The sequence below is a fragment of the Heterocephalus glaber genome, unplaced genomic scaffold (assembly GCF_053883595.1).
Source record: "Heterocephalus glaber isolate CG9 unplaced genomic scaffold, H.glaber_assembly_v1.0 deba00000347, whole genome shotgun sequence".
Taxonomy (NCBI): domain Eukaryota; kingdom Metazoa; phylum Chordata; class Mammalia; order Rodentia; family Bathyergidae; genus Heterocephalus; species Heterocephalus glaber.
This window is the reverse complement of record NW_028258143.1, coordinates 62,001,076-62,026,887: the sequence shown is the minus strand read 5'-3', so window position 1 is coordinate 62,026,887 and position 25,812 is coordinate 62,001,076. Positions and strand designations below refer to the sequence as shown.

Here is a 25,812-nt window from a genome sequence, read left to right as displayed (position 1 = left end):
CACAGGGCTTTTCTTCAGGGTGATGAAAATGTCCCGAAATTGATTGTGGTGATGGTTGCACAAATATGTGAGTAAGCAAAGCACCACTGAATTTTATTCTTTCAAAGAGTAGACTTTATGGTATGCAAACTCTATCGCAACACAGCTGTTGTTTAAAAAAAAAAAGTTCTCAGAGGAGTTGACATGAAAGGTAGTAGGTGTCTGTATTAAAGCATACAAACTGTTCTGAGTAGGCCCTGGTCACAGTTGGAGGAATAGTGTCCATGTGTGTGTGCCTGGGTTGTCTGGGTTTGAATCCTGACATAATCTCTTAAGTCGTGGGATCTTGGAAAAAGTATTTATTCTGTGGCCTAGTTTCCCCATTCATAAAATGGTGATAAGCATGGTATTGTGTAACATGGTTACTGTGATGATTAAATGTAGAATTTAGGGCTTGATATATAATAAATCATAGTAAAGGCTATATAGCATTTGCTACTATTACATAAGCTACCAAATTTAAAGCATAATTCTCTGGTGCTGACTAAATTCTAACTCTTTCTCCTTCCAAATTAGTGAATAACCAGGTTAAAAAAAAAAAGGAATACATTTTTGTGTAAGGAAAATGAGATTGCTAAGGGACAGGTTTCACAGAGAAATAACAAAACAAAAACAAAAGAGGATCACAATATTGGCATTTGCCTCCTCATAATGCTACATTCTATGATTGCTATTTTGTGTCAGGAAAGAGACAAGATGTCTGCTTTCACATGCTGAGGTTTATAAGGAGGAAACTCTAGTTACTGCTCAGCTGCCATATTCAGTTATAAGGCTGTTAGCATGGAGGGGATCTGACTCTTCTGGCCTGAGTTGTGTTAGAGTGATACAGTTCTTTGCGATGGCAGAGTGGAGAGAAAGAGTATTAGCCAGAAGAGTAATTATTAGCTGGAAGAGTATTAGCCAGAGGTTATTATCCAGCGATGGGAAGGTCAGACACTGGGGGCTACCTTTTGGTGCAGGGCCTCACTTAGAAAGACCCTGGGTGGAACCCTGCACAGAATGATTAACGTTCTTGGTTTAGTAAAGGCCAGCAAAGCAGGATTTCCAGGTGGGACCATTTAGTGGGCTGGGGGTTTAGATGTATGAAATCTATTGCTAGGGAAGTTCAATTAGCATGGAAGGAGCCATAGTAAGGCTCTGGTCCTTTACATCAGTTAATTTATTTTGAAATATCTCATTTGGACCCTAGAAATCTTTCAACAGCCATTTCTACTAGGATTTATTCTTCGAGACTAAGGCAAAATTTTCAGATTCAAAAAAATTTTTGCTGAATTTAGTAATCAGTATATCTGTCAAGTTGGCAGATTTGTGATCTTGTTTTTATATAACCACCAAAGAGACTGATTCAGGTTAACAAAACACAGATGACTGGGTACTGGTCATATTATTGTCTCTCGTTGGTTGTTTTGCAGGATTTCTAGTCATTTAGGGATCATTTTAAGGCAATTTTCTAATTTGGCCTTGGTTTCTGCTACTTGTTCAATTGTTTACACTGTAACTCAGGCTGGAAGCCAATAGTCAAAGATAGAATTATTCGAATGTGAGGCTGAGGGTGTAGCTCAGTGGAAGAGCACTTTCCCAATGCAGGCAAAGCCTTAGGTTCCATCCCCATCCCCAGCATGGCAGGAAGGAAGGCAGGGAGGGAGGGAGGGCCAGTATGCATCTTGCTTTCTCCTCTATCATCATAAAGAGGGAAACTGGGGAAAAGAGAATTACAATAAGACTTGTAAAGGTATGATAAGATGAAAGAACATGCAGGTCTATTCTAGAGTAAGATGGTGGAAAGGGTATTCAGTTGACATTAGACAGGGAACACCTACAGTGCTGGAGTTGCTTGAAGAGGTCACACACCCCTTTATAGAACCCTGTATCCTTTGGGTCTATTTGGAAAGTTTTGGATGATGTTAAGGTATCATATAAACTGAATGCTGTTAATTATCAGATATTTTCATGTACACACTCTGTGTCTCAAGTGTGTAAAAAAAATCACACACACTTCCAACTGAGTATGAGAATGGTGTAAATAGGACATCAAACAGGGACAGTTAACAGCCATTGACTTTTGAGTAAATGCTTTTATCTCTTCAAGTTTTCTCTTCAAATTAAGGTCTAGAGGGCTGTGGAGCTGGCTTGGGGTGGACTAGTTGCTTGATGTTCATTCCACCACTAAGATAAGAAGGTTTTTCTCCTGAAACTTCTTTGAAGTTGGAGTTTTTGTTTCAGTGAGAATAGAATGGTGCTGTGACCTCTTAGGAAAGTACTTTAAGGTTGGAAGGCCAGCTGATTGTAATGTTAAGTCTTATTGGGGCTATTAATAAGGCCTTTGAATAATGGAGAGAGGCATCTAGACCTATTCCTTCCTTCCTCTGGGTATCATTTAGCTATTAGGTTGCTTTATTATAAATTTCGTTTCCAGCGTCTCTGTAAGAAAAGATAAAAGGAAATCAAAACCGTAAAATCTTTATAGCATGAGAAGAGTTTACTAAGTAAATCAAGCTTAATGTCTAGTTCAAAAGGGTGATTCTCAAAGTGTTATCCTTGGATAGCAGTGTCACAATCAGCTGGGAGCTTATCAGAAAGGCAAATTCTCTGACCCTACCCCAACCCACTGTTTAGAAATTCTGGATAGGACCCAGCAATCTATTTTTTTGTCTTTCCTCCAGAGGATTCTGCTGCATGCTACAGTTTGAGAATCATGGCCCTGATGTTGCTGCAGCTAACAAATGGGAAGCTTTCATTGACTTGCTTGGAGACAGGTAAGGGTATGCTTTTCGGAAAGTGTAACTCTAGGGAAGTACTAGGTCTCAGAGTACCTCAGGTAAGAGCCGTGAGCAGGGAGGCCCTCTCACTTGAAGTCCAAAGCTCCTCACTGGACTTCACACCTTGACAACCTTCTATTGGGGGAAGGCAGCACCAGTACCTGACCGTGGGTATGGTAAGGAACAGACTGAGACCCAGGTTCACAGAGAACCTGGAGTCTCCCTTTCTTGGCATCTTTCAAACCATTAGCAGCATGATTACTGTGAAAGAGCAAGGATTCTAGTCTCGCTTCTACCAGGCCCTTAACAATCTATAAGAACTTTGGGAAACTTCATTCCTTGGAGCCTTGATTTCATCTTTGGAACTAATATCTTCTGCAAAGTATTGTGTGGTTATGTTTCCCAGAAGTAGGAACCCCATAAACATTGTTCCCTTGCTCCCTGGGTACCAAGGGCAGGTACTTAGTTCACAGTGGCCTCCGTCATTCTGACTGGTGCTGAAGCATTGCTAGAGTCTGGATCTTGAATGTTCTTCAAAGGCCCATGTTTTGAAGGCGTGGTTGCTGTTGTGCTGTTGGGAGGTGGTGGACCCTGGCCCTCAGCTTCCTCTCTCTTTGCTTCCTGGTTCCCATGAGGTGAATGGTCCACCTCTGCCACAAGCTTCTGCCATGATGCTGTATGCTGCCACAGGCCCAAAGCAACATGGCTAAGTAACCATGGACTGAAACCCATGAAACTGTGAGCCTTTTTAAAGTCGATTATCTCAGGTAATTTGTTACAGAGATGGAAAGCTAACATGTTCAGACTGTGACCACTGTAATTTACATATGAGTCTTGCTTATAGCAATGTAAGCACATTTTCCGTTTTATTTTTAATTAACAATTAATAATTGTATATTATAAATACAGCACTTTTTTGGGTGCTGGGGATTGAACCCAGAGCCTCATGCATGGTAAACAAGTGCTCTACCATAGAGCTACCCCTCAGCCTCAGTACTTTCCCTTATAAGAAAGATGCAGGTAGTTTTATAAATACAAACCTAGAGTAAGTTTAAAGTTTATTTAGATAGATGAAGAAATGTTAAATTATTTAACATTGCTTAAATTATTGACAAAATAAGATGTTGCAACTGGAGGGGACTGGTCAAATTTAAATTTTGGTAATACAGTACTGTATGACTATTTCAGTCATAATATCTAGCATTATCTGTTCTTGACATCACCATAGGAGCCAGTGGCCATGGGACTATGACTCAGTCCAAGAAGGGTGATTGCACACTAGTGGACTGGGGTACACTTCCTAAGCAGCTGTTGAGCCACATTTGATCCATAGCAATTATTATTATTATTAGTAGTAGTGGTAGTAGTATTTTGGGGTTTATTTGGTTGCTGTTGTTAGTTTTTTCCGGTACCAGGAATCGAACTCAGGGTATTTTGGTTTTTTGAAACAAGATCATGCTATGTAGTTCACCCTAGCCTGGAACACACTATGTAGCCCAGGCTGGTCTTGAACTCACAGTGATCCTTCTGCTTCTGCTGGGATTATAGGTGTGCACAGCGATTTTTCAAATACCTGTTTCAGAAGAAATAGAAGATGGATTCTCTTCTTTCAAAAATTGTACATGCTATTTGGGAAGGCAGAGCCCAGATGGAATAATACAAGAAATATTTTGAAGTAATAAGTTGGGAGGTCCTAACAATTTGTAAAAAAATGACCAACGTTCTGTGGAAACAACTAGAAAAATGACCCGAAGCAGACAGGTTACTCAAAAAGGCTTCCTGAAGGCAGTGGAATTTATTTATTTTTTTTGGTATCAGGATCGAACTCAAGACCTTACACCTGTGAGGCAGGTGGCACCACCGAGCTAAATCCCCGGCCCAATTTTGGGTTTTGATAAAAACAAAACATGGATTAAAGAAAAGTTGTGAAAAGATATGTTAGACGGGAGAGCTGGCATGTGTTAGGGGATAGATTTTATTTCACATAGTTATAGAATCATTTAAATAAGGGCTCATTTCTTCTTGCACTGTAAAATTTAAGAGAAACAGAAAAGTATAGTTAGCAGTCTATTTACACCTTCGCTTCTTCCTTTACATTTATCACAAATCCCTGTTTTATTTTCTTTACCTAGAACAGCACTCCAAATATATTCCATTATTGACTGTTGTTTTTGTTTTTCTGTCACATTTTATGTGCTCATTGTTCATGTGGTTCGTTTACCTAATGTTTGGCCTTGTTTTCTTTTCTTTTTCTTTTCTTTTTTTTTCCGGTACCGGGGATTGAACTCAGGACCTTGTGGTTTCGAGGCAGACAGCGGCACCACCGAGCTAAATCCCCGGCCCTGGCTTTGTTTTCTCCTGTGACACCGCAGAGCTGTAGGCCAGGTAGGGTTTAAATGTTAGCTAAATGATTCCCTACGGTTGCTTTCCTTCTAAGTGGAAAAAAGCTTCCTTCCCCAAACAATTACTGCAGCCACACTGCTAAGGTTGCATTAGAGATAAAAATCCCATAAAATTAGCGCTGACATTTTTAGCAGCGCAGTGAGCAGGGCTGGGCCTCGAACCCCCCGCCGTCGAGAATTCTGCTTTTGTCTTCCTGACAGCGAGGAACCACGCGGGGTTGGAGGAGAGGCCGACCTCAGGGATCAGGAGCCAAGGTGGCTTCCTGTTTCTTTTCCTTCCCTCCCGGTGTGGGCTGCGTCTTCTGAGCTCCGCAGTCCTCAGCCCTGCGCGCTCCCCTCGGGAGGGCACCGAGGGCGAAGCTCCGGGTGCGCGGTGCTGAAGGGGAAGGGCTGGGAGGGAAGCTGTTTTCTGTTTTCTCTTCGGGATTGAGCTCATCCGGGTGGGGAGGGTTTCAGTGCTTCCCTCACCATCATTACCTCTGTGGGGTAGTTCGCCTGCGCGGGTCTTTCAAGTGTTAGGGGAAATAGGTGAGAAGGGGTAGCTGGTAAATGCATTTTATTTCACTCAGCAAACTCAAAAAGCAAAGAACCCAAGCACTTTGGAGCAGTTCATTCCCGCTCTTAAACTCAGGAGGCAGAGCTCAAAAGCTCTAATTCTACAGGGCAAAGGACAAAAAATTGCAGGGAAACAAAACCCCAAAAGCAGAGCACACTTCGGCCCCGGGGTCCCGCGTGGACAGTTCTGGGGGTACAGACCCGCAGTCTCGGGGCGCGCGCTCCGGCCCCGCACTGGTCCCCGAGCGCCGAGCTGAGGGGCCCCCCCCGGGGAGCCGGGCGAATCCCCCTCCAGGGGCCGGCGCCGGGCCCGCAGCTCCGGAGAGGGGCGGGGGCGCGCGAGAGGGCGCTGCCTCGGCTTCCTCCCGGAGAGGGGCTGCCCCGGCGGAGCTCCGCCTTCTGCCGCGACCTCCCGCTGCCGCGACTCGGGCGCCGAGGCAGACCTTCCCGGACGCCCGGCTCCCCCGCGCCCCTCCCCGACCCCACCTTCCGCCGCCCGCCCCGCCCCGCCCCGCCCTCCCTGCTCGGGAGAACCGCGCGCTCCTCCGGCGCGTTTCTGAAGTTCGGGGAGGTGACACCCGAGTTCCCGCTACCTTCGGCGAGCGCCGTGCTTTTGTTTGTGCCCCTCGCGCGCTTCCCGTCGCCCCGGTGCGGGGCCGCGCGGCTGCTGCTCCGGCCGGGCGCGCGGAGGAAATAGATGCGCAGCCGAGGCGGCGCGAGCGGGGCCCGTGGGACCCCATTGGGGGAATCCGATCCGAGGAAGCCGTGACTTTGCCGCGGGAGGAGAGGCGCCCAGATCGCGGCGGGCGTCGGAGCCGGCGGATCGCGTCCCGCAGGACCATGGCGCGCGGCGCCCACGGAGCCCGCGGCGCCTCGCTGCTCGCCCTGGCCGCGCTCTGCCTGCTCCGCGCGCCCGCGGCCCGGGCGGCTGCCTGCGAGCCCGTGCGCCTCCCCCTGTGCAAGTCTCTGCCCTGGAACATGACCAAGATGCCCAACCACCTGCACCACAGCACGCAGGCCAACGCCATCCTGGCCATCGAGCAGTTCGAAGGGCTGCTGGGCACCCGCTGCAGCCCTGATCTGCTCTTTTTCCTCTGCGCCATGTACGCGCCCATCTGCACCATCGACTTCCAGCACGAGCCCATCAAGCCCTGCAAGTCGGTGTGCGAGCGGGCCCGGCAGGGCTGCGAGCCCATCCTCATCAAGTACCGCCACGCGTGGCCCGAGAGCCTGGCCTGCGAGGAGCTGCCGGTGTACGACCGGGGCGTGTGCATCTCTCCCGAGGCCATCGTCACGGCAGACGGAGCCGGTGAGTGTACGCCCCGGCCTCCTTTCCCCTTCTTTCCCCTCAGGGGCCACTTCCTCTCTCCCTTGGTCGCTCTCCTACTGAGCACTTTTTAAAAGTCTCACCTCGTCCTCTTCCAAAGGGACGTAGCCTTCCACTGAGTGATCCGCCTTGCTAACACCCCATTCATTCCACTGCCACCACCTCCTGCCTCTGCACTTTCTGCGCTTTGCACGTGGAAGTGGCGAATGCTCTTTTCTTCTTAGTTTGTTTATAGTCGCTGAATTTCGTTGCCTGTTCTCCAGCAATCTCAGTTACCAAGTTTCCTCTGTACCTAGCGTTTTATTTAGCTGCTTTGTGTAGGGAGTGTAGGGAGACAACAGAAAACGGAAACCTTCGTTTTCTTCTAATCACTGAAAATACCAAGATAATTTCAGCAACCCTGTTCCAACCCACAGATGTTAGTGCTGTGTGTTTGCTCAGAATCCAATTTGAACAATTACCTTCACCTTAAATTTCCCCCTCCTTTCAATGAGTCAAATTGTATTTCCATTCCGGACTGACACTGCTGAGAACCTTTGCTATGCACTGCTAATTAGCGTCTTTTTGCAGCTTGCTCCCGCTGTGGAGCTGGCGGACTGAAATCCCTGGCTCTTTTCACATGCCCTCATGCCTTCAGGGCACTTTGCAAATGACAAATGGATGAGAGGAGTTTTATTTAGGCGCCTTATCTTCCTGTGCCGGTGTAATAATCTCTCCCCTTATCTCTCTCTTGTACTCTGCAAATGCTGTCTTTAATACCTCATTCAATGCTCTGTGCATTATCTGCACATTCATTTCAAGTTTTCTCCACCGTAGAACTATTGCAGCTCTACATTTCATGGAATGAATCACAAATTGTTTTCTCACTTGTGTTTGGTCAAATTATGACATTTGTAACTTTAAAACCCTAACTAAGTCTAGTTCATTGTGGTCCGTTTAATTCTAACTTGATATGACTGCGGCCAACTAAGCCAAACCTCAAATTATACCTTTTGTATAGTTTAAAATTGAAGGATTTTGAGGTTTTTTTCAACACTAGTGGTCCTCTTTTGTACCTTCCCCGGATCAGCCCTGTTCCGAGATGTGTTGGCTTAGTTGTCTCATCTCTGTTCATTTATTGGGCATCAACTTTGCCTTCTGCTGCCTTCATCATCTCAACCTAGGCTCATGTTTGTTTGCCCTTCAATTGCTAGTTAAATGTTCTCAGCTATTTGGAAAAATCACATCGACTCATTACCATAAAATGAGAGGGGGAAAGACTTGGATAAACAGTTAAGAGACCAAAACCGAAGGGAAAGATTTCAAGAACTTATTGATGGTCCCCTCACTTGATTACCACTCTTTGAATGAACATACTGTCTTCTTGATGTTAATCAAGAACCAAGAGCGAGATGCGTAAAATAATGAGAAGGCAGTGTGTATTTCTTATTCCTCTCCGGGGGTAAAAGTGCATTCTTGAGCCTTTGCACCCAGTGTGGTCACACTCTGCAGGCCCTGGAAGAGCCCAGTGCAGAGGCTGCCTTGGTGTGCCAGGCACTTAGCATCAGTTAAATGCTGGCGCTCCTCTCGGGCCAACGACTGGGAATGAGGTGGCAGTGGTTCATGCTGAAATGCATCCTCCCCTTAAAAGACAAAATTTGTTCTTAAAGCTCTTTGAGAGAGGGACCTGGAATGAGTGAGGTTTGGCAAGGTTAGTGGCTCTCAAAAAGCCACAGTCAGTATGGCTGGGAAGCAGCTTCATTAAGTGACCTCGAGTTACCCATCACCATGGACTGAAAGCAGAACAGTTGCCTCATTGAAACGCTCCAGCACGACCTGCATGGAAACAATTTGTCTGTCCAGCGGACCTGATTTCTGAGCTGCTTAAAAATGCCATAATATTTGTTTTACTGACAGCATCCTTGCTAGAAAAATAAGTAGCAGTAGGAGGTAGTTGAAATCATATTTTAGTGATGCTCCCCCTCCCCTAACCTTCTGTGTGAACCAGAGACTATGGTAGCTGGAAAGGCCTGAGAGGGAGGTGAAGATGGGAATGAGGGGTGCATTGTAGCCTGAGGGTCCCCTGGCTGCCAGGGTCAGTATGTTGGAAATCGCATTCAGTTGGGTCAAACTGTCAGACACCTGGAGTTACTTAGGAACTACCACATGTGACCAGTCTTATTTACGATGCGATATACTGTTTGATTTAGTGTGATATGGTTGTTCATGATGCATTATTTTTTTCCTCTATTTATAGATGGAGTCCTGTGTCTTATGATTAGACTCCATGCAGCTAAAATAAGAATGAGGATTCCCTCAATGAAATAAGACCAGCCTTCACCTTTCTTTAATGCTGAAAAGACTTCCAGATGTTCCTGCACTTGGAGATCTGGCCCCTCATGGGACACTGTGACTCCACAAACACACTTAGGACACTTCACAAAGTCTTATTGAAATAGAATAATGCTTCAACTACTTTTCGCTTGCAAAACACTAAGAGTGAATGTACTTTTATAAAGAACAGGTTGCATGCTGACCACTACTAATAATTTTATATTAAGTTTATTCTTCTTACACAATATTTATTGTAGACTGTGGATGCATATGCTGCTTCACATGCTTTATCTGAGATCTCATTTCAGCTAGTTAACACATTTAGTCAAATACTGACTATCGCCTGGTGGGTAAAGAATATGACTAGCTGGCGTCAAGCAGGTGAAGTATTGAATCTTAACTCTTCCCCATCAACTGTTGCTATAGAAAACTTGCATAACCGCTCTGACTCAATGTTTTCTTATCTATAAAATAAGGACCAAACTCCCTACATCCTAAGGGCTGGAACAGATTGAGTTACACAACATGTAGAGTATTGAGTCTAGTACCTGGTACATAATAAGCCCTGAAGGAATTGCTCAACTGTTGCTATTTTGCTATTATTATCATTGTTATATCAAATTGACTGATGATTTCTTTCTTTGTCTATAAATACAGATAGAGCCTAGAACTTGTATGAATTCATCTCTAGGAAACAAGCTTTACACTGAGACCTAACTGAAGAAGCAAATCTTAATTCTTCTGAATATATAAAGTTGATATTTGATCTTATACAGATTAACCTGGGCCTCAGGCCCAAGAGTAAATCCCGTTGGGAATAACAGGAAAAAAGAATAAGCTTAGACAATGGTTGTCTGTTCATTATAAATAGCTTATCTCAGGAATCAAGACTCTGAGAAAGTTTATGGTATGATATTTCACAGCTCTTTCTACACCAGCTACAGTTGGTCATGCCAAGGGCTTTATAATTACCCCTCAGTGTTGCTGGTCTCCATGTAGTGCTACTCTGTCCCTCAGCTCATGCTCAACACCTTCTGCAGCCCTTTCGCCTGGTGGAGCAAGCCAGGTTTCACATGCACGAACGGCAGCTCCATCCTTTCTCCCCTCTCTGAGGAACAGGCAGCCTTTTCTTTAGCCCTGAGCTACACATATTTGAGGGGCCAAATACCAAGAAGGAGGAATATGGAATGGAAAGGAGAAATGGAAATTTTAGATTAGGATGAGAGAGAAGTATGGTACAGTACTAAGGTTCCCTCATTGTGTAAAATATGACAGGACACTCTGGATGAAGTATGGGAGTATTTCACTGTTGTGGCGCTGATTTTTTTTTTTTTTTTGGTACCAGGGATCGAACTCTGGGACCTTGCGTTTTTGAAGCAGGCGGTGGAACCACTGAGCTAAATCCCCAGCCCCTAAAGTGGCGCTGATTTTATTCAGAGCTAATCTGATTACAGTTTACTTTTTATCTCCTTCCTACCTGATTTTCAGGTAGTCATTGAAAGAGCAAAATTGGCTAAGTTGTCTTTGGTTTTTCTTTTTCTACCAGTTGTCTCGAAAAAGGACAGAGACTAAGGCACCATGTAGACGTGGTTTTAGTATATGTGCTGCTAAAGGGAGCACCAGACATGGTTTTGTATAATGAAGAATTGACTACATTTCCTCATTTTAGAGAAAACCACACTATTAGAGTTATAGGTCCTTATTTGGAATTCTAGATTTGTAGTTTGTTTTGTACTTTGAAAAGATGATGTTATTATTAAACATCAAGGAGAGGATATGCCAGCCTCTGGACAGAGGTCATTAGCAGCAGTGGATATCAGCTAACAACACCTGATGTGTTCTAGGTACTGTCCTACATGAGTTATGCACAGTAACTTAATTCTCATAGCACCTCTATGCTAAGTCCTATTACTCCCATTTTGCAGAAAAGAAAGCCAAGGCATATAGAGAAATTAAATGACCTGAGAAGTTAATTCAGCTGGTAAGAAAACGGTTTCAAATCAAGGCCTGTTCTACACTACTTTCTCTTTTATGAGAAATGTGACTTCAAACTTTATAGAGATTCTGTCTTCTGCCCATCTGGTTACAGTTAAAGGGACAATTTTCACTGTATTTTGAAAACTCCTTTGTATATGGCTTAAGGGAGTGAAACGGGGCTCTGCTCTGGACAGTGGATTCCAAGAGACAGGCGACTCCTCCTTTGGTGCACTGTGGAGCTGGCAGAGGCTGTGTTTCATGTCAGCTCCTCCAGCTCTGAGCCTCAGCGTGGGCCTCGGCAGCTCCTCACCTGTGAGCCTGTTCTTTGCTAGTGTTCCCAGTGTCATGCAGGGACTATTACGCACACCCTCGCTGTCTGGACTGGGGAGTCAACCTCCATTCCTCCTTTTCCTCATCTCTCATTCAGTCAGTGCTACTCGATGTACTCTAAATCCCATTTCCTTCCCCTTCTCTCTAATGCATTTTCTTAGTTTGGATCTCACCATTTTTCCATGGATTGTGGCCAGACGATGATAATTGGTTCCCTTGTCCCCAGTGTGCCTTGCCTGTCTCAACAATGAAATGAAAAACCTGTTGCTTTAATGCCTGTAATCCCTGCACTCTGGGAGGCTGAGGCAAGAGGAGTGCAAGTCTGAGCTTTGTCCTGAGCAGTTTAGTGATTTAGCGAGACACTGTCTCAAAATAAAAAGGGCTGGGAATGTAGCTCAGTGTGAACATTTCGGATTCAATCCTCAGCACTGCAGAGAAAAAAAAAAACTTTAAAAATGAAAATAAGTAAAATACTCTGACTCTCCCTCTAGCCTTCATGGTCTTGCCCTTCCGTCCCTCTCTAGCCTCATTTCTCTCCGCTTACCGTGTTTTCTACTCATCCATGTTGGAGATGTTCAGCTTGCATTCTGGAGAATGCCTTTTCCAGCCCCAGTATAGTGGACTCTCCAGTTACGACCAGCCTGACATATAAACAACTTGGGTTAATTAGGTTAATGGACGATTCATCTGCCTCTTCTTATCAATTGCGTGTACCCGGGTAAACATCCAGATCTCAGCTGCATTGACTTACAGCTAACTTAAGTTACAACCAGCCCTTGGGAATCGATAGACTTTGTAAGTCAAGCGTGCACTCTACCTTTGCAATACTCACCCCTACCTGGAAAACTCTCCCTGGCTCTCACAGCTACTTTGAATTCTTCTAGAATCTTTGTGATCTCCACTGGAAATCATTGTGGCTTAAAATCTACTATTTTAGTTCAGGATAATTTTGATGGTAGAATGCCTAAACGTAACTCCTTGGCAGCATTTTGGGGGGATTATTTGTGGTCAGAAAACTGACTTTCTCTCTTACAGTTCTAACGCTTGACTTCTAAGCATTTTAAAAAGTGTAATAATGTTTCCCTGTGGATGTAAAGAAGGAAAACTTCCTCCTCTGCTTAACTGTTTTAAAGGGGATTTCTTTTTCCAAGAGAAGTCTTATTTTTCTTTTTTATTTAACTTTGTACAGTAAACATTTGAAGTATAGGTCAGTGTAATTTCTTTATCTACAGGGAGATTATTTTTATATAAACCATATGTGGTTTTATCACTTTATTCAAAAATAGAAAATCTGTTGGCACATTACCCTGCAACAGAGACATATTTATCACGAATGAAGTTCAAATGGAATAAAAGCTTTAAGTTAATGGTTTATGGCCAAGTGGAAGCAAATGTTTTAGAACTAGTATTTGTTGTCTCCTTAACTATTTACTGATTTGTGGACTGCTGTCTCTGTTATACAGCTTTTTAAATGCCAGCTGAGAATTGGGGTATGGCTCAGTGGTGGCGCACATGTGTGCACCAGGCCCTGGATTTGATTCCTCAGTGCCAGAAAAACAAACAAAACCAGCTGATAGTTACTAAGCCTGACAGAATAATTCATTAATTATAATTGTGGTCACTGGAGTCCTATAAACCCCTCCTTGTTTAATTTATGATATGACCTTGGAACAATGACAGGAAGAACACTTTTCTGTTAGGATAGACAGAAGCATAGCATTCATTCAGCATAAAGTGTTAATACTCGTTAACTCTTATGTAAAAGCGTGTATGCTGAAGCATGTGCCTCTCCTCAGGGTGCCCTGCTGGGCCCTGGGCACTATGAATCAGAGACTGCTTCTTAATTAGAACAAAGCAGACTTTGATCGTGACTGTGGTCTGGTACTGCAGCATCATGAAAAGAACCAACGGCAATTTCTGATTATTGTCACATCTGTGAATTGCATTGGCTCGAATTGTTGCTGGGTATAGGTTTCCTTTCTGCTTAAGATCTCCTTAGTCTGTAGTTGATAACGGGCCTGGAAAGCTCTCTGAATGTTTTCCACAGGCACCAAGGTGTTTGCTGGGTGCAGTGCCCTTTGAGACATCTGTTAATTCACGGGTGTACTTGATTCTCTTTGTCATCACGTCACAATGTTTGGGTGAGTGCCTAATACTTGCATGGACTTCACTGTGATAGGAGACTCATCATTTATAACTTTTCTTTTTTTTTTTTGTACTGGGGATCGAACTTGGGTCCTTGCGCTTGCATAACAGGCGGCGAAACCACTGAGCTAAATCCCCAGCCCTAACCATTTATAACTTTTATGAAATTTGAACACAAGTTATTTATTAGAGCCTGAAATTTATGCACAGTGGATGAGGATTCGAAAACAGCACCTTTCAATCATATTGAAGAGTAGATCACAGCCTTATTCGACACAAAAGGAAGAGTACCAGCCTCACTTCCTTGAGAAAACTGGTTCTTACTAAGTCAAACTTGCATTTGAATTAGATTTTTATATAGATTTTTTTGGTACCAGGTATCGAAGTCGGGTCCTTCCGCTTGAGAGGCAGGCGGCGGAACCACTGAGCTAAATCCCTGGCCCAGTAACTCTTGACATAATAACAAATATGTTACACTTCTTTCCTTTTCACCTTTCAGATTTTCCTATGGATTCTAGTAATGGAAACTGTAGAGGGGCCAGCAGTGGTGAGTATACCAGTGTCTTCCTCATTTTCATTTGTGGTCATTGGTCTTTGATGTAACCTAGACACCCAAGTCTTCTCTGTGGAAGTTTGTGCCCTAACGTCTTAAAAGTAAGGTCAAAAGTTCTTTCTTGGGCCACTCCATTCAGGACCCCTTCTGGAAATCCAGGAGCTCTTGTCCTCTTTTTTCCCTTGTGTTCTTTTTTTTTCTCTGTACCAGGGATTGAACTCAGGGCCTTGCGCTTGTGGGCCAGGCGCGGAACCACTGAGCTAAATCCCCGGCCCTTTGTCTTCCTTTTTTCCAATAAAACTTTCCTAACTTCCTTTGGAAAAGTTATTTCTTTATTTGTATAAATTTCATGTTTAATATTAGGATATAATAAAATAGACCTTTTCTTTTGATACATGCCGGTAGTTTGGAATACGGAATTTTAATGAGTGTGTAAATCCATTTAACCACCGACACGATCAGGCTAGAGGACAATTCTGTCAGCCCCTAAACTCCTTCACACCGTATCCCTTTATAATTAAGTTTCCCCTTCTTGGAACCACTGCTCTGTTCTCTGTTGACTGTACTAGTGTCTTTTGGGGATTTGTTATATCAATGAAATGATAAATTGTTGTAACCTTTTGAAATTGGATTTTATTGGGCTGGGGATTTAGCTCACTGGTGCCACTGCCTGCCTCACAAGTGCAAGGTCCTGAGTTCAATCCCTGGTACCAAAAAAAATTGGATTTCTTTTTTCACTCAGCATAATGTCTTTGAGAGTCACTCAAAATGTCAATAGTCCATTCCTTTTTGTGGATGAGTATTTTATTATTTGAATATATTTCCATTTGTTTACTCATTCACTCCTGGAAAGGATAGCTAGGTCTTTTTTTAGGTATTGACAATTGTCAAGAGGGCTGCTGTAAACATTCGTATACAGGGTTTGTGTGAATATAAATTTTCACTTCTTTAGGGTAAATATCTAGGAATGAGATTGCTGGGTTATATGTTAAGTATATGTTTAACTTAATAAAAATCTGTCAGATATCCAAAATGGCTGTAGAATTTTGAACTAATGATGAAAGTATAAGCACTGTAGCTATACCAAATGCTAGCACTTGGTATTGTCAACTTTTTTCTTAAGTGTTAGCCATTTTAATGGGATGTAATTATAGCTCAGCACTTGCATTTCCATAATAATGATATTGAATGTCATTTTGTGAGCTTATTTACCAAAAAATAAATTCTTTCTGGTGAATGATTTGTTCTCTTATTTTGTTTATTTCGAAATAAGGAGTTTTGAGAATTCTTGACTATATTATAGATACAAAGAAGGGTCTTTTTGTTTCATTCATTTTTTTTAATAGTTTTTCAATATTTTTAGTTCTATTTTCTTTTGCTTGCTCTGGATTTATTTTCTTTTTAATGTTTTTAAAGGGTATAAGGTTATATTTGAGACTTTTCATATTTTTAAAGTATAATTTAATGCTATCAATACCCACCTAAGAGTGACTTTAGTTGCATACTACAAATTTCGACAGTTTTTAAAATTTTTCTTCAGTTCAAAATATTTTGTAATTTCATTTGAGACTTTTCTGACTCATGAATTATTTAGGGTTATGGAGTTTAATTTGTTGCTATTTAGGGCTTTTCCTGTTATTTTAGGTTATTTTTCTAATTCTATTATGGTCAGAGAACATACTGTGTATGATTTCAATTCTTCTAAATTTATTAAGGGCCCTCTTGTTCTGCAGAATGTTCTTTAAATGTTAATTTTATTCAATTGATTAATACTTTTATTTAGTTCTTTTATATTCTTGCCAGTTTTCTATGTTTTCTGATGTTTAGGTCTGCAAATATTTTTGTGGATTTTAAAAAAAACCTCTTCAGTTCTAATAGTAGTGTTTTATGTATTTCCAGTGCTCTTATTGGTGCACCCACATTTAGTATTTTTTTATGTCTTGTTGGCAGTTTGATGTTTTCACTATGTGATGTCTGTCTACCTCTCATAATTTTCTCTGCTCTTAAATCTACTTTGATAGCAATGTAACCACTCCCACTTTGTTTGCAGTGTGTACTTTTTCTGTCATTCTGTGTTTCACATACTTAAGTCATTATATTTTACCATTTAAAAAAATTTTTAAGTAAATTTCTTGTAGACATCACCTATTTTGGTCAATGTGTTTTGTGGTTGATTTTCTAAAAATGCATTCTGCCAATCTTGGCCTTTTGGTTGGTGTATTTTGAACATTTAATCTAATGTAATTATTGATACATTTGTACTGAGGCCTACCGTTTTATTTGTTTTTTATTTGCGCTTCTTTTTTTGGTACTAGGATTTGAACTCAGTACCTTGCACTTGTGAGGGAGGCACGGTGCCACTGAGCTAAATCCCTGGCCCCCTTATTTGCTCCTTTTCTTTTTGTCTTTTGGATAATTTGAGTATATCTCTTCCCTCCCTCTGCCTTCCTACACAAGAGTCTGGGTGTGTGTGTGTGTGTGTGTGTGTGTGTGTGTGTATCCATGAGATAGTGTCATATTTTTTCTTTTAGCCATTAAATATATTTTAAACATCTTGAGAGAACAGTACTGTATTTATACAGATGTTTATAATTTTTATTGTTCTTCCTTATTTTCTCATATTCCAGCTTGCCTTCCGGTATCATTTTTCTTCTGTCTGAAGAACTTCCTTCAGCATTTCTGAGAGCAGTTCTGAGGGCAACAAATTCTCTGTTTTCCTTCACCTGAAAATGACTTCATTTTAGTTTCATTCCTGAAAGATATTTTCACTGGACAGAGAATTCTTGGTTGGCAGTTTATTTAACACTTAAAAATATTCTGCTTACTTCTGGCCTCATGTTTCTTATGGGAAATGGGCAGTCATCCAAATCATTGTTCCTCTGTAAGTAATACATCAGTTTTCTCTGTCTTTTTTTTTTTTTTTTTTTGGTACGGGGGATCGAACTTGGGTCCTTGCGCTTGCGCAGCAGGTGGCAAAACCACTGAGCCAAATCCCTGGCAAATAAGGTCCAGGGCAACAAGCCTTTTTTTTTGGTACCAGGGATCGAACTTGGGTCCTTCCGCTTGAGAGGCAGGTGGCGGAACCACTGAGCTAGATCTCCAGCCCTTCTCTGCCTTCTTTTGAGATACTTTTCTTTGCCTGTAGTTTAGCAGTGTGATTATGACATGCTTAGGCATTCGTCTCTTTGAGTTCCCGTTGAAGATTAACTGAGATTCCTGGGTCTGCATATTTAAGGAGTTTTTTACACCACACTGTCTTCTATATGATATGGATGTTAGATCTTTTGGTATTGCCCTACAACCTCTGGTCATCTTTCCTCTCAATCATTTTTTCCTCTCTGGCATTTACATAATTTCTATCAATCTACCTTAAAGTTCATTGACTCTTTTCTTTGTTATCTCCATTCTGTATCACCAGGTAGTTTTTTGTTACTGCATTTTGCAAAACTAAAATTTCCATTTGATTCTGTACTATATTTTGTATGTTTTGTCAAGATGTTCTATCTTTTCATCCATTTCAAGGTGTTCACTATTTGGGGGTATTTTAATAATGATTGTTGAAAAACATTGTTGGATAAATTTAACATCTGCATCATCTGATTGTCTTTTCCCTTAGAGGTTGAGATTTTCATAGGTAGAGCAATTTTGGATTGAATTTTTATTATTCTATTATATTATACATGTTTGCAGTACATGAAGTGTACATTCCTCTTGGGGAGGGGATACGTGTATATAATTTAGCTTGTTTCTTTTTTATATTCCCTCCCCCCTCCAACCCACCTCCCTTGCTCTGCCTCTAGATCCCCTTTCCCCATTTTTATTCTTGTTGTTAGTATTATTCTTAGCTCATCTTATGACATACAATGTTCACATTCATTGAAGCCATGAATTTCCTGTGTATGGTGTATCTTTTTTTTTTTTTTTTTTTTGGTGCTGGGGATTGAACTCGGGTCCTTGTGCTTGCACAGCAAGCAGCGAAACCACTGAGCTGAATCCCCAGCCCTGTATGGTGTATCTTAATTCTCCTTCCTTCCCTTTTCCTTCCCCTCCCCTTTTCCCTTCCCCTAGATCTCCTGGACTCTTTCCCATTTGCAAGAGATCTATCCCTTTGTTTCCTTCTACCCACCCTTTATTGTGGAGAAATTTTTTTGTGCAGAAATTATTAGTGCAGAAAACTGCAAGTAAGCACGCATTTTCACAAGGTAAACACTCTTGTAAACGTCACATAAACCAAGATTTATAATGTTTACCGGCCTCCAGAAGCTCTGTGTCACTAAGCCCACCCTTCTTCCCAAAGGTAAATACAAGCAGGAATTCCAGTACCATAGATTAATTTTGCCTGATCTTAATTTTATATAAAGGCCATCCTGCAGCATAGACTTTTTGTGTATACATATGGCTTCCTTTGCTCTTCATTATGATGTGGATAACCATAGTTTTTCATTTTCCTAACTATATAGAATTCCACCATAGAATGTACCCCACATTATTTGTGCTAATATTCCTGAATATTTGGGTTTTCTAGTTTCTGTTACTAAGTGCTGCATTTTTTTCTACAAGAATATTATAATTAAAGTTAATTGCAATATACTTCGTCTATTTCACTGCTCCTTTGGTCAGTATATCCTGTCTTAAAAGGTATCTTAGGGCCAAGAATGTAGCTCATGGCACTGCATCTGCCTGGCAAGTACAAGGTCCTGAGTTTTATTCCTAGTACCAAAAAAAAAAAAAGAGGTATCTTAAATGCAGAAGTGAAACATTTATTTTATTAAGTTGTAAATAATTTGAAATATCATTTACATTAAAGTGGGAAAGTTTTCACTATTGACTTCCACTGACTCTTACCAGGGAACAAGTATTTGATGTAAGGCAATGTATATCATCTTATTAAAAACATAAGTGAGTAAAATTTCTTGGAATTTTTGAAGAATTATTTTGCTAACCACTTGATGTAATTGAAAATGTTTCTCAGTGTCATGAAAGCAGTTGGAAATCATTGGCATCTAGCAATGTGCGATTTTAAGGATCACTCCTATTATGTTTGCTCAAAGAGAACAAAAAAGCTTATTTGTATAATGTTCAATTGCTGAGTCAAAAGTTCTGGCCAAGTGCAAATGTGTGCTATCAATTTGTCCAGAAGTTACAGTTATAGTAATACAGAGGTTCAGTCTGTGAAAGAGAGAAGACATCAACAACACTTACAAACAATATGCAAAATAGTTCAACATGAAAACTACCTAGAATGAATGCAGTGTTCCTGGACTCAATGTTCAGTGTTCCTTTTTAAAAAAATGTTTTCCTGTTCCCTGGTATAACGGGGATGAGGAAAACAAACAGGTAAAGCCAAAGCTCATTCTGTGGGTGAAAAACACTCATTATTTATACTAATACATTTACAAAAAGAAAAGGTAATTTGTTCACACTCACATGCTTTGGAGAAATGTAACAGCTGAGATGGATCATGATAAAACAGGAAATGAAGGCACAAAAACATTGTAACCCACGTCATGACCTCGTTCCAAAGTGTCAAGCTGTTTGTGTCTGGAATTTGGAGAAGAAATTCTTTCACTCCAGTTAATTTATTCTTTGCCTCAAAGCTTAACAATTTCCTTTTTCTTTTTGGAGATAATGGCTCTGGGCAGCTTCTAATTTATGTGCGTTACTGTTGTAAATCCTATCATAATAGGAACTAGACCCTCTCCATTTGCATAGCATGGAATCCGTGTAGGAAAAAACATTTTAATTCCATTCCACTGAGTCACTTTATCAAATCAGCTCAGTAAATTAAGACAGATGTACAAATGGTTCAACGAAAAGGTATGTTTTTAGTTAAACTAATTCTCCTGCTTTTGAATTTTGTGATGACAATATATGAGTGTTTACATTTAAAAGCAGGCCAGTTTCTTCAGCAAGGAAATATGGTGTGTAAATTCTGACACTTAACTATATGAGCATGACCATATCTCTGGTTTATTTCCATATATAAAGTCAGATTGTATTGACCTCTGAGCTCCCTTCTGAAAATGTTTACTGACTATAGATGCTGAATTAACTTGGGACAACTTCTGTGGTTACTGGAAAAAACTATGATAGATAAATAGTATTTTTGTAACTGTTACAGTAGCTTATAAGTACAGGGTTTTTTCATAACTTTGCAGCAGTTGACCCTGTTGACCAATTCTCTTTCCTCGTCCTTCTCCTCCTTCAACTATTACTCAACTTGCCCTCGTTTTTCTCTTCCTGTCCTCCAGCTTTGAGCCCATGCCCAAGCTCCTGTACTCGGCCTCTTTTCACCTTTTCTGATGGTGATTTCTTCTCCCTGGAGTTCATCCACATAGGTTCATTGTTACTTTTGTGATTGTAGTTCTGATCACTCTCCCAAGTAAGGTGTTACATTTTCCCTCCAATAAATAATTTTACCTAGGTATCCTATTTGTACTTCAAATATGACATTTAATAACTAAAATAATATTTTCATTTAAAATGTTTCTCCTTGTGACTTGATTTAGTATGTGGCGGCATCATTTCCTTGGGTCCCCAATATTGAAGATTTGTAGTTGGTTTTAGTTCTTCCATCCCACTATTTGTCAAAGGTGTAACGGACATTTACCGTCCAGGCACACCACCTGCCGAGACCACAAGATGAAGGGGAGGTAGGTGGCTACCTCTCTCTCTCTCTCTCTCTCTCTCTCTCCCCCTCTCTCTCTCCCCCTCTCTCCCTCTCCCTCTCTCTCCCTCCCTCCCTCCCTCCCTCCCTCTCTCTCTCGTGCCCATGATCAAACTCAGGTCCTTAAGCTTGCACAGCAGGTGGTGAAACCACTGAGCTAAATCCCCGGCTATGTTCCTCTTCTCTTTGACCCCTTTTGTGTGTGCCTGGCATTGAATGACACATGACATTCTGAAGGCTGTGAAATCCATTTGTCCTTTTGTTCATTGGCTTCTTAAGAGTACCTCATGAAACACAGCACTTAAGTATCATAAGGGAAAACAGTCAAAATTGCATCGATTCTTTCAATATTTGCATATTTTAAAAGACTCCTAGATCCTGCAAGTTTGTGGAAAATAGTTTACTTGAAATTTTCCCAAAAAATGTACCCTAAAGGAATAAATTGAATTTCCTTTTCTTATTAATAATGTTAGTCCTCTCACCTATAATCAATTCCCTTTTACAAAGTGCAAATTACTGTGAATCGAGTTCTTTATTACAATATTTGAGGTTTGTTTTTACAGCTTAATTGAGCAACTGTTACTTTTGCTTTTTAAAGCCTTATTATATTACCTAGGTTCCCCAGTCAGCTTCATCACATTTTCCATATACTGCCCTATCCCAAGATAAAATTTAATATGATATTTTTTAACCCTGTGTATATATTTAAGAAATAAATATTATTTTAAACATGTAGTGAATGCCTGCTAAGTCATGGCACACTTAATTTTGTGGAAAAATGAGAGAACTGTCTTATGAATTTTTATGGTAATGGTACTTTATTAAGATTTAATTTCCTTACAGTAAAATGCACAAATCCCAAGAGTATGTCACATTGAATTCTGGCAATCCCTCTAACCATCAGCTAGACCAAGGCAAGGAACTTTTCCATCACTCTTGGAAATTTCCCTCTGCTCATCGTAGGCAAGCACAGTTCTAACCTTTATTACTCTGATTAGTGTGGTCTGATCTTCAGCTTCATGTAAATGGAACCATACAGTACATCATTTGTGATGTGCTGTTTTTGCTTATTATAATCTTTTTGATATTTATCTGTTTAGTTTTGTGCATCATTTCATTGTTTTTATTGTATAATAAATGTTATTGGTGACCATAACACCAATAAGATTTTTAAATTCTAGCCTTTTAAATATTATTTTGGGTTTACTATAGTTCTCAGTTTCTGATTCTGCAGGAATTGGTTTGTTGGGTTTTTTTTTGGGTACCGGAGATCGAACTCCGGTCCTTGCACTTGCGCAGCAGGCGGTGAAACCACTGAGCTAAATCCCCGGGCCCCCTGCAGGAATTGTTTTTGTTTTCCCTTTCATCAGTGAGATGAGGACACTAGGGTTGAGGTAGTTTGTTTCCTAGTGTCCTAGGAACAATAAGACCCTGCAGATTTTCCATAAAGCGTTTTTTTGATGACTTGTAATTTGGGGAAGAGGGAATGTAGTTGGTCTTAGGGGTGGAATCCAGGGATATTTTTACATCTCCTTGTTTCTAGAAGCATAGTGGGACTGACCTTCCAGAAGCCCAAATGTTGTGTTGCTCACCCTGCATATAAGGCCTGTCTGAACAAGTTCCACAATGACATCTGGCCCTGTTGCCATTTTGACACAGTAATCGCCCATCTAGTGGATTGACTTCTTCACTCAGCTGCTTGTGGTCCACCCCAGTGTTTCACTTTCATCATCTCTGGTAATAATCATTCCTTTAAAATACCTTAGCTGGTCATGGCGGTGCATTCCTCTAATCCCAGCACTTGGGATGCTGAGGCAGCAGGATCACAAGTTTGAAGCAAGACTGGGCAAGTTAGCAAAAAAATACAATTAAAGGGTTAGGCGTGTAGCTAGCTCAGTGGTAGAGTGCTGGCCTACCATGTGAGACCTTGAGTTAACCTCCAGTACTGAAATCAATCAATCCTTCAATTCCTTCCTCTGCCATACTCTCCTGGAAAATTCTCAACTGGGGTGACTGATATGCTTTGAATTCAGGATAAAAAATTTAAGTAGACAACCAGCAGTGCCTAAGAATCCTACCTCCTAGACAGCTTGCCTTTCTGCTCAAAATAACTGCTTAGTACCTTTCTCTCTGCAAACCACCACGTCTTGGCTTTCACACCTCCTCATTCTGCATAGCAGACGAGCTCATTGCATCCTGCAGTGAGAAAGTAAAAGCTGTTGGAAGGAGCTCCCTCCTCCTCCCAGCAACAAGTTTATAGCCCTGTCAGCATCCGTCCCTCTTTCCTTTCCTCCATCATAGTGGATGAAGGGTCCAGGCTTTCAAGGTCTTGCTCTTCCTTTTGCTCTGGGTCCTGCCATCTCGTTGCTAATTAAACTCAATGGAGCCCCATTTTATTTTATTTTATTGCAGTACCAGGGATCCAACTGAGGACCTTGTGCTTGTGAGACAGGCGTGGTGCCACTGAGCTAAATCCCTGGCCCCAAGGATCCCCATTTTATGAGTGATCTAAGTTGAGGTTGGGGTCATTTAACACAGTTTGGCCCACCTTTTCCCTTTGAAATGCCCTTTGGATTTCCAGCCCTTTTAACTCCATACCCTCCTGTTTTTCCTTTCACATCACTAGCAGCTCCTTCTCAGTGTCCTTTGTGGACTTTATCTTCTCTATTTTATTTATTTTTTTGGTACCAGGGATCGAACTCGGGTCCTTGTGCTTGCGCAGCAGGTGGCAAAACCACTGAGCTAAATCCCCGGCCCTTCTTCTCTAGTTTATATATCAAGATGTAGCTCCTGCCTAGATGAACGTAACTCATCGTCTAGGTTTGAAGCTTAAGTATCATTTCCTCAGAGGACAGTGCAGGCCAGACCAGTTTAGGTCATAAGTTATATGTTCTCATTACACACTGTCTATGTTTATGTTACGTTATATGTTTAAGTTATATGTTCTCATTAAACACTTTTTTATAGCACATACTGCACATGACAATAAATTATTTTGTAATTACTCATTCAAAGTTTGTATCCTCTTCTGGGCTGTCTGCATTGTTCATTGTGTGTCCTGCATGCCTATTACAAAGCCGTGAATGTACCAGATGCCCCATAAATATTAGGAGACTGAATGAATTGTTATGTGAGTGACTTAAAGGGCACAACAAATGTTTTCTTTCCCTTTTCCATCTCATATTTAGAGGAGCGCACATATCCTGGGGTTGAGGAGTCAGGGGACGCTATCATTTCAACAGAAGAAAGACAATTTTGTGGTGTGATAGATGTTAGCAGATGTTTAAAATTACTTAAGAACATCGATCCCTGGTACCAAAAAAAAAAATTACTTAAGAACATACTCCTGATACCTCTTTAGGCAGTTGATTATGTAGACATGGATCTCAATAAGGTCAGAGTTAAGGATATAGATCTTCAAATCACAAACATTTATATTAAAATTTTTTTTTTAAATTGTGGTCTGTTCCTATGTGTATTAAAATGGAGGGAAGGAGCACAGGTAGGTCTCAAGTCGAATGCCAAGACAGCGTGTTTGGCACAAATTAAAACTATGTAAACTCTAATCAGATTGGAAAGGGCCAAAGAATAGCAATAGAAATTTAACACAAATGGAATTGTATTCCATCTCCTACTTTTTGACAATAAATCCTGAGTCCAGACTTCAAATCTTTCCCTAGAAACTTAGAAAAAGACCCACCCCAAGGTAGTATTCCACCAAAGTCATGGTACATAAAAGGTTATGGCGCCTCTGGAGTCAGGTGAGGTTGATTAGTCTTACAACTCTGGATGAGATCGAAAGCATTCAGTTTCCAGCACGCCAGGGCCTGGGCTCATTAGGAAGCTGTGTCACAAGTCTGGGGCGGTCCGTGAAGATCCAGTATCACAATTCGGAATTGTAGGTATTTAGAATTCTTGAGATCTTATAAACTGTATCAAAAATACTATTATCCTTGTGTTTTTAATAAATGAGACTAGTATTTTTTCTTTTTTGCAGTACTGGGGATCAAACTCAGGACCTTGTGCTTGCAAGGCAGGCACGGTGCCTCTGAGCCAAATCCCCAGCCCTAAATGAGACTAATACTATGGGGAACAAAGAGCAATGTGTTCTTTCCCTCCAGAAGTAGGCTCAGCAGGAGCCTCGGGTGGATTCCGTGAGCCACCTCATCCTCCTGCAAGGCAGTGTGACAGAGCCAGCTCCCCAGTGTAGACTGAGTTCCGTGGGATGCTGGTCTCTAATTTTTCTAATCTGCACAAAGGTGATAAACTGATAATTGTATTAGGATAATAAACAGTCTTCAGCTTCATAAGCAGAGATGTATGTAGCAAATCAGTAATGCTAGGAGAGTGGCTGAAAGAATTGAGCAAGAGATGGAGGGGTTGAAGACCTGCCTGAGACAGGGTCCTGGCTACATCATGGTTGCTCCACAGTGTAGCGATACACTCTGTTCCACAACTGAGGGTGTCACATCTAATTCTAGACTGCGAGGTGAATTGCTAACGTTAAGACTGTTCCTGTCTTTGTCACTACTGAGTCTATTTTATCAAAGCTGCTCCTTTAACTTTTTAAATATATTTTTTTCTCTTAGATAAGCACCACGGTAGACTCAAATTCCTTTGTAACCTTTTCTTCTCAACAGTGGAGTATAAGAAAATCAATGTCTAATAATTTTTGTGTAAAGTTCAGTCATTTTGCTACTGTGGACACAAAACTTAAACACGTGGGGCTATGGGCATGCTGGGAG

At 41.3% G+C, this 25,812-nt stretch overlaps 1 protein-coding gene across 2 annotated transcripts in view; it reads left to right on the top strand.

The window, feature by feature from the left end:
- The first annotated feature begins 6,271 nt into the window (after positions 1–6,271).
- Frzb (frizzled related protein) overlaps positions 6,272–25,812 on the top strand; it is a 31,275-nt gene continuing 11,734 nt past the window's right edge. The window contains exons 1-2 of one of the 2 annotated variants that reach the window (XM_021247140.2): positions 6,272–7,064; positions 14,347–14,394. In XM_021247140.2, the coding sequence (XP_021102799.1) occupies positions 6,596–7,064; positions 14,347–14,394 (517 nt within the window). In that variant the 5' untranslated portion in view covers positions 6,272–6,595. The remainder of the gene's footprint in view (positions 7,065–14,346; positions 14,395–25,812) is intronic. The other variant, XM_021247141.2, reaches the window with a different exon arrangement.